Genomic DNA, 9,921 nt, shown 5'->3' with positions numbered 1-9,921 from the left:
TAACCAGGCATTTAGTTTTTAACAAATATATATGGGAGTAGAGAAGAAGATTTTCTAAGATTTAATACATTTTTACTATATGGCCTTATTGGCCCCACCCTGGAGCCTGACCGCTGTCCCAGGGGTCATGAATTTCAAAATTTTAGTAGAGGGTATCATGGACATCATAATCATGCATTTAGTTTTTAACAAATGTATACACATGTATATGGGAGTAGAGAATATTTTCTAAGATTGTAATCAATTTTTACTATATGGCCATATTGGCCCCACCCTAGAGCATGAACTCCTGACTTAGGGGTCATGAATTTCACAATTTCGGTAGAGGGCTTCATGGACATCATAATCATGCATTTAGTTTTTTACAAATATATATGGTAGTAGAGAAGAAGATTTTCTAAGATTTAATACAGTTTTACTTTATGGCCATATTGACCCCATCCTAGAGCTTGAACCCTTGACCCAGGGACCATGAATTTCACAATTTTGGTTGAGGGCTTCGTGGGCATCATAACTATGCAACCAGTTTGAAGAAGATATTTGAAAATTTGGCTTTTTTTTTGCATATTTGGTATCACATGTGGCACCCCGGGGATGGTAGGGCCATGAATTTCACAATTTATATTCCTCTTACCATAGAGATGCCTCACACAAAAAATGGTAACAATCAGCCTTGTAGTTTTTAAGAATAATTAAAAATGTAAAATTGTTAACGCTCGACGGACGAAAAGGGGTAGCAATAGGTCACCTGAGGTTTTTTTTAAAAGTACACAGATGACATCCTCAATTATTATTTTTCTTCTTATTTTTTTCGATAACTTACAGAATAATAAATCCAGAGCAATATGAAAACAACTATGAGAAAAAGATATCAAGAAGCTCGATAAATTAAGTGGGAAGACATTTTTTTCCTTTGTTCTCCTTTTATTTTTTGTTTGTTTTTTTTGGAGGGAGGCACAATAATGATAGAGATTCTTTTTTTGATCAAGATGAAAGATGATCACGATTTAAGCAATAATTAGATCCCGACTAATAAAGGCCTTTCTATGAATCTCGAATAACCATATCCACATATCGAAACTAAACACAAACAAATATATCAAACTCCTTACTATTTATTGTCTATACTATACACTGTACATCATTTTTCGACAGAAATAATAATAAAAAGTATACAAATGATCCTCAATTGAAATTTTTCGACAATTTCTATTAATAACTTACAGAATTTTGAATCCAGAGAATGAAGAATGATTAGGAACAACGGTACAGCTTGAAGTGGCTTTTATCCAAGCTCTGTCGTTTCTATTCATAAGAAAAGTGGCCAGGTTACCACCGACTTCGTTTCCAATCACTTCAACTCCGTTTTTAATTATTGCTGAGGAACAGCGATTTCTATCGTCAGTTGAGGTGACACTCCAGTGGAGGGCATAGTACCCGTCGGAGGGACAGGTGAACACTCCGGTAGTGTTGTCATAACCTCCTCCCACGTTTATTTTTACTAATGGAAACTTGATCCCTTGATTAATTGTTATTGGCGGTGGTGTGGTAATCCACCATCCACTGCTCCGATAATCGGCAAGAAATATGACAGGATTTGTAACTTCTGAAAGCAAAAATATTAACAAATACCGGGTGATTGCAAAAAAATAATCACATTAGCATTATTAAATACTATGTATAATTTTTGTAAATTATTAATTAAACAAATGTAGATTTCCAGTAAGTAATTTAGTATTTTTATTCTATTAACGTTTGATGCATAACGTAGATAACATCACTTGGGGAAAAGGTTATTTAAACTTCTCTTAGTATATACTTATATATATATATATATATATATATATATATATATATATATATATATATATATATATATATATATATATATATATATATATATATTTATATATATATATATATTTATATATATATATATATATATATATAAAGAGTGAAAGGTGATATCACACAGTATAAATAATCAAAAAGAAAAAGAAAACTAGACTCTTGTTGCTATAGCAACAAAAAGGTCTTCCGTTCCTCATGAATTAATCTGTATTAGAAAAAACCCTTCTCTCTTGTAAACAGAAAATGGATATGATATAAACTGTAAAGGAATTTCCAACAAATAAACAAAACAGACAAAATGTCAACTTTTGAGTACTTTTTGTGACGACCGGAAGTTACGCCGGATCATACAGAACATAGAAAACAGATCTTCATACATTGTTTTGTCTTTCCTCAAAGTTTGGATGTTTAAGTTTTTGTTAGTTATACATGTAATATCTCGTTGAAAAAAGGTTTTTGTTTTGGGACCGGAAACGAACAAACGGAAGTGATTTAAGAAATTGAAAGTAGATATTTCAGTGCATTTACCTACGGTACGTTACTGTTCATCAAATTGAGTAAAATGTTTTAAAAAATCTTAAATTAAAAAAAATATATCTATTGCTTCAACGCTTTGAATGAGAACCGGAAGTGACGTTCGACAAAATGAAACCCGTTAAACACATGTTCAATCAAATGTCCATTATCCATTTAAGTTTTGTGTCTTGATCTCTCACAGTTTCTGAGATCTTGCGGGTACTTTGTTTTAAAAAAAAAAGAAAGCTACCTGAGATATTTAAGTTTGTCTCACCGCAAGTAGAACTTCTTTTTTTGTTTTTTTTTACCATGTGTAGATGACTTTTTGTATTTTTTACTAAAATAACTAAAATACTTTTATAAAACCAAATTTGGGTGTACTTCCTGTGACGACCGGAAGTTACGCCGGATAAAACAAAATAGTGTAAACACATGTACATACATAGGTCTATCATCCCACAAAGTTTGGTTATTCAAGTCATTACCATTTTTGAGATCTCGTCGAAATAAGGTTTTTAGTCTCGGGACAGGTAACGGACGAACAGAAGTGCGTAATGTAAATTATATTAGATATTTCTTGTATACTTGCCTTTTGTTCATTATTGTTCATCGACGTAACTACAAATATCAAAGAAAACCCGTTAAACTGATAAACAGCTTGATTTGTTTGAACTCTTCTTGTGTGGACCGGAAGTCACGGAAGACAAAATGAAACTGGTTAAACACATCTTCAATCAAATGTCTATCATCCATGAAAGTTTCGTGCGTGTTTCACTTATAGTCTCTGAGATATCGTGGGAACAAAATGTGTTTCAAAAAAGATACCTGAGATAATTGAGATATCTTACCGGAAGTAGAATTTTTTTGTTGATATAACATCGCATAGATAACCTATGTATAGATTTATACTTATTTATTTATAATATAGAAAAGAAATTCAATGCTAAAAATAATTATTTTTGAAGTGCTTCCGGTGACGACCGGAAGTTACGACGAACAAAATAAAATAGTTTTAACATATCTACAAATATAGGTCTATCATCCCACAAAGTTTAGATGTTCAAATGTTTGCCGATTCTGAGATCTCGAGGGAACAAGGTTTTTTTGACGCGGGACAGGAAACGGACGACCGGAAATGATTTTTGAAAAAATGAAAACAAATTGCCTCGAGATATTATCATTTTCAATCATCCCTAAAAATTTCAAGGAACTCTATCAGGACATCTCTGAGAAATTCTGCCGACAAAAAAGGTGAAAAATGGAAACGGAAACGGAAGACCTTAATGAACAGTTCCAAAGTCTTACGTACAACAAATATATATATATATATATATGGTTTGAACTCTTATATATTTATATATATATTACTGAAATCAACAACACTAGGCATCTTTAAAGTGTCGGATCTAATGTATAGATACTAAGACAGTAAACCGCATAAATTAAGCACTAAAAATGGCTAACGCCACGAACAATAGATATTGTGTACGTGTCATTAGCCATTTTTAGTGCTATACATATACACAGCACAGAGAAATTCACCATATTTGAGCTACACCTTCGGCCCGCCCGGGGCTTGAACTCACGACCTTCAGAACCCACTAGCAAAGAGCAGCCACAGCGCAATCCACTCGGCCATCTTGGCAAGACTAAAATCTCGCCTTCGATGACGAACGGTCGCGCTGGTCGCGCACTTCACGGTCGTTTGAGATTCAGGTGGAATAAAGTGAAACACTTTACCCATCTTTATATTTTTTTAAATGTTAATATTTATAAGCAACAATATCGTACTTGAAAGTTGTGATTGCAGACTGTTCTGTGTGTTAGCATTGGCATTCACAGTCGATTGTAAGGTCCTCTGGCTGTTGGCCAGACTGGTCAAACTGACCTTTAAACGACTCAGTCCATCCCGATCTGTGCTTTGGTTATTTCTGATTGCATCTATCATGCTAGACAAGGCTTTTTCTTTTTCATGGAGGTGGCGCTGAATGTTGACAATTTCGGACTGGTTAAGAGTTAAATTGGTCACTCTTGTTTGTACGGCCTTTAATGCATCCACAAGGTCTTGATTGTCATGGTTGTGTTTCGTATCCAATGTGGTGATGCTTAGCAAGGCGCCCCTGATTTGGGTGGAGATGTCTTGGAAACGTTTCGGAGCTGCGTTATAATGCTGGAGAAGTTCCTGGTCTGTTTCATTCATGACATTCTGTTTGTATTCTAGTTGCGCGATTTTTTCTTTCTCTTGGTCGTATTCTATTTGCAAAATAAATCTTTGCCTTTTCTCGTCGGCCAGCTGTTTCTCCAGCGAGTCGAATCTTTCCTCCATACTTGCCTTATGTGTTTGGTTTGAATTTAATAGAAGTCCTGTTGTGCTAACCAGCAGAAGTGTTGAGATGAAAATCATAGATATTTCCATTGTAAACCTTCAATCCTGCACGGTGATATGTGTTCTGGTAAGGTTTTTAAAGGTCCAATGTTTTTTGTCGTATCTTCCTGTTTTGCTTGATAAAAAGTATCTCTGTTTTTGGAAACAGTTATATTGTTATCATGTTTCCAAGATATTAATCTTAAAATGAAAGTAGTTGCGTCTTAAGAATATCGAATGTAATCTTCATTTTGGAGAGCATTTAAAGAATGATATCTTGTGTACCTATTTCAAGTATTGACTTTTTTAAACTTGAGCTTGATTGAATACCTAATTTGGTTCAGCTTTTGTATTATTCGCATGTTTTGACATCGATAACATACTAGGGTTGTCGCACAAACTATCTGATATGCATATAAAAGCAAACACGTCTACGGATGCTGTTATTTTTCTTTAGCAAACTATAGAATAGGTTTAACTACACCAAAAGAAATGCTTATAGTGATAAAATAAACCAAAACAAAAATATGCAAGTTTTAATCAGGTTAAAATCGCGGTCGGAAAAGATCCCGATTTTTTTCATTTAGCAGCAAATCGCAGTAGGTTGAAATCGCGGAAAGTAAAATTTGTTAAAACACAAAAATCAAACCCTATTGAATTTCACAAAATAACTATCATCGTTATTTGTACTTGGTACATGTATATTAACACACAACAAAAAAACAGAATTATTTTTGTCTAGTTTTCATTTTCAAAATATATGTTGTTGGATAAAATTATATTGATACATGTATCTAATGAAATACCTTTTGATAAAAACACTGATGTGTGTAATACCTGTTCATAATTATTGTCCGGTTAATTTAACAATTTCTTTAAGTGTACCCCACTTCTATAATGACAATGACAATGAACTTTATTCTCATAACTGAAATTACAGTGTAGAGAGAATACTTATGTACAGTATGTACAAACTACAATATACATAATAGATGAGAATCATTGGTACAGGCATGATGATGGGATAACAGATATAATTTAACCAAGAGAGCTAACTCTCTCAAATATAGTATCCAATAGTTTACAAATATTGGTAAGTTAGTTTATGTTTGTGCCATTAAACAATGTTTCAAATTTTACAACATTTGGATTTGTTATGAAATAATTTGGTAAACATATAACCCTTTAATTTGATATATATATATGACCATGAGTACATTTGAAAAGGTAGTAAAATCCTTCCCCAATTAATTGCAGGCACATATTTTACAAATTCTGTAGGAATATTAAACCATCTTCCTATCTCAATAGGTAGTTTAGCATCAGCAGTTCTGAAATTACAATATCTCTTACATAATTTTGTTGGCAAAATCAATAAATACTTTTCAAAATCCAGTGATTTTTTAAAAAATTCTATAATTTAAACCTTTTGGAGAATTTTGTACCTCGCTATACCATGATTGCTTAAATTGGTCAAATAAAATATTGTATACTTTGGATTTTAACCAGGGTATGTTTATTGTGTTTTGATACCATATATATGTCAATCCACATTGATTTAAAGTTTTCTTATTGGCTTCGTGCCATGGGTTATTAAAATTCTTCAATACATTAAAAAGTTTTGCAATGACAATGACAATGTCTTTATTCTCTGAACTGCATAAATAACAGTGTTGAGAAAAATCAATTGAACAATAATACGCATAATACATACAATGCATGCATTGGAGAGTAACAATACAAAAGTGAAAAAAAGGAAAAAAGTATGATCATCAATTCTCCTAGAGAGCTAACTCTCTAAATTATAACTTTAATGAATTTACACAGATTAATCAACAATCTTTTTAGTATTAAAGAGTTGTTGAAATTTGTAAACATTTGGTTGTGTGTAGAAGTATGAAGGTATGTATAAAACTCTCTATCTTTAATTGTTATATCTGTACAATGAAATTAATTATGAAATTCATCTCCTATCTCAATACAGCTACATATGGTACATATATATACGGTTTTCACGAGGTATATCATACCATCTACCTCGTTCTATAGGCAATTTAGCATTACTTGTTCTAAAAGTACAAAAAATTCTGATATTTGAAAGGCAGATCTAATAAGTATTTTTCAAAGGATAATTGGTTTTAAAATTCTATAGTTAATACCTTTTGATGAATTATACATTTCACTATTTCATGACTGCTTGAATTGGTCTAGAAGTATATGAAAAACAGTTTTCTTAAGCCACTGGATATTTACATTTTGTTGGTACAAATTAAAAGATAGACCATAATCATTCAATATTTTAACAATAAATTTAAACCAGGGTCTGTTCCATTGCATATTTCAGTTTTGACGAAACTTTATTATTTTGTGAAAAGACAAGTTTACTCCAAAATCTATCATGCGGACTTTAACACTAATTGTTAGTGGGTATTGTCCAAGTTCCCCATAAACCATATAATTTGGTGTTGAAGACTTTAGGTTTAAGATATGTTTACAAAATTTCAGATGTAACTTTTCAACCAATGCTATATTACCAAATCCCCAAACTTCACATCCATATAGTTAATTATGCTTCACAATTTTGTCAAACATATCTAATTTAAATCAATTGACATATTATGTTTTCTACATTTGGCTATAAAACTATACATAGCTCTAGTAGCTTTATCTACACGTGATCTGCCTTTGTTAAAAATGACAAGCTTTGTTTTATCACTATTAACTTTGAGATGCCAGCTTTTACAATATCTTTGAAAAACATCAAGTTAGTGTTGAAGATCATCAAGAGATTCTGATAATACGAGAGTTGTCCCAAAATAATGTAGACAGGACACATAATTTATAATCTGTTCACTGCAATTTCATGTTTTCTATGTTTTCTTCAATGACCCTTTGGCAAACAATACTGAAAAATTCAAATCTGTTCTTTATTTATTTCTCGAGAAAATGGATAATTAGTAACAACAAGTTTTGACAGGCGGCGCAATGTGCGACGTCGAAAATTTCTAATCTTTACGTTGTTGCTATAAACCCTCCACATCGTTTATGATAACATTTACGTTTTATTTCCGAAAATGTCTTAGAAAAAATATTATCTTTGAACATGTACCCCGAGTGCACATTCAACATATATTTCTAGTTTTGTTTTTGTTTTTAAATATTTCTAAGTACAAACGATCTATCGGCTCCAAACTTGCCCTGTATTACTTGTTGTCTAACGTCCGTCTTGCCGAAATGTGTCGTTCAGCATTTTGACGTCCATTGATATCGTTCGGGGTTTCTTTTTTCCACTTACTGTCATCATATTTGTTCAAATATTTTCAATGTTGTTTAACCACTTATTCACGAAACGCATTTCTAATCGATTTTGTTAATTTCATTTACTTTCAAAGCCGCTTAGGATTTATTTCATGGTCTTTACAAAATTGTAAACGCTGACATCGTAATTATTACGAGTTAACTTTTCGACATGTCACAAAACGCGCTATAAGATATCTAAAAGTTTTGTTATAGCCGAAACATTTTCTGGGTAAATAATAGAATTATTATCAAATATCAATGTATGTTTTATTTGAATTTTTTCATTCGAAAAATACTTTTCTTCGTAATTATCTTATCATTATGTTGATTTTAACTTTTTGTTTTTGACATTGCGCGGCATGTCGAATTTCTGATCTAACATGCTTTCATTTCACTAGTTTAATCTCAAACAATATTTGATTATAAAATATTATTTGAATGCAAATTTCTTGAACCCTTTGTGGCACAAATTTTATCACCCTTTGTCTTCGATTAACTGAATAACTCCACTTGTCTACGCTATTTAGGGACAACCTTCGTAATATTGTTTCATCTGCATATAATAATACAAAAAGTCTTAGATATAAATTACATTTGTTTTCTAATTGATACGATAGTGATGTCAAACCCTCTACATCATTTGTTGATAAAAATTCTTCTTAATCGTTATGAGAGTGCAAATAAAAAAATTGATAAATTTTCACCATGTCTAACACCCACTGTACATGAAAACATATCAGAGGTTAAACCCTTGGCAGTTACACAAGATTTAATTCCCTTATACAAATTTGTAATAACGTTAAAACACTTGCCATCAATATTGTTCAACAAAATTTTGTTCCATTGACCAACACGCCAAACTGAATCAAAGGCCTTTTAAAAATCTATAAAAGCTCAAAATAATTTTATTTTAAATGTCTTGGATAATTCTATCAAAGAATATAACGAAAAAATGTGGTCAATAGTCGAATAATCTTAACGAAACCCAGCTTGATTTTCTAAAATAAGTTCTACTCTATTTGCATAATCAGTCAATCTTTCATTAAGGATAGAAGTAAATAATTTCCGAAGACAGCTTACAAGTGTGATTGGTCTGTAGTTTGATGAAGCAAACTTTAGAGAGAATGGATCCAAAACAACAAATAATTTTAAATTTAGAAATATTTTCAATGTTTTCAAAATGATGTTATGATTTTTTTTCATTTCAAACAGGGACAGGGAAATATCAACGTTTCATCTTCAGGCAATTAATTTTTAGGGTTTGTTTCAAATTAACTGACTAACCAACTTACATTCAGCATGTAATTAATGGAAATCTTCCAAAAATCTCTATAACTATACATTTATTATTTAATTTTGTCTATGAATTTTGACTTGAAGCATTTTATAATTGTAAAGGTATCTCAATGTATTAATTCGTTTTATGTACATTTTCTTAGTTTCTTACCTCGGTTGTTTTACTTATACGCTGTTTGGATTTGTGTGTCATGTGTCAACATCTACAGTATATACAGAAATCAATGCATAATTATAATTTGTGCATTTCTTAAATTAAACATAATTCAGATGTCTATCGTGAATGTTTTTGACATGCATATCAAATTTCTGCAACACCATACAAATTCTTAATCCCAGGCGAACAAACTACTTGCATAGGTAAAACAATGACGTATGTTGACTCGTTCAATAAATCTATTCTACTCGCAATTAGTTTGAATTAATGTATACCTTGTCCCCATTTTCTTTAATTTCTTTAATCATGTAACAACAGTCCGTACTATTTATTGTCTCGTTCAAGCTCTTACTGTGTCTGTTTTGATACATTGATTTCGTAACCTCTTTCACGGTGACCGCGTGGTCGGCCATTATTGTTTTTATCACAGCTGCGC

The 9,921-nt window shown here is 31.7% G+C and overlaps 1 protein-coding gene across 1 annotated transcript; it reads right to left on the bottom strand.

Moving 5' to 3' along the window:
* Positions 1–1,095: 1,095 nt before the first annotated feature.
* On the bottom strand, positions 1,096–4,850 carry LOC105321556 (ELKS/Rab6-interacting/CAST family member 1). Its single transcript, XM_034467456.2, has 2 exons — positions 4,159–4,850; positions 1,096–1,606 (listed from the first exon to the last, which is right to left on the bottom strand). Exons 1-2 carry the CDS (start codon positions 4,781–4,783, stop codon positions 1,221–1,223), a joined length of 1,011 nt encoding a protein of 336 aa, XP_034323347.2. The 5' UTR covers positions 4,784–4,850; the 3' UTR covers positions 1,096–1,220.
* Positions 4,851–9,921: the final 5,071 nt, after the last annotated feature.

Source organism: Magallana gigas, chromosome 6 (genome assembly GCF_963853765.1).
Source record: "Magallana gigas chromosome 6, xbMagGiga1.1, whole genome shotgun sequence".
Taxonomy (NCBI): domain Eukaryota; kingdom Metazoa; phylum Mollusca; class Bivalvia; order Ostreida; family Ostreidae; genus Magallana; species Magallana gigas.
The sequence above is the reverse complement of the archived record's forward strand: the minus strand, read 5'-3'. Positions and strand labels throughout refer to the sequence as shown.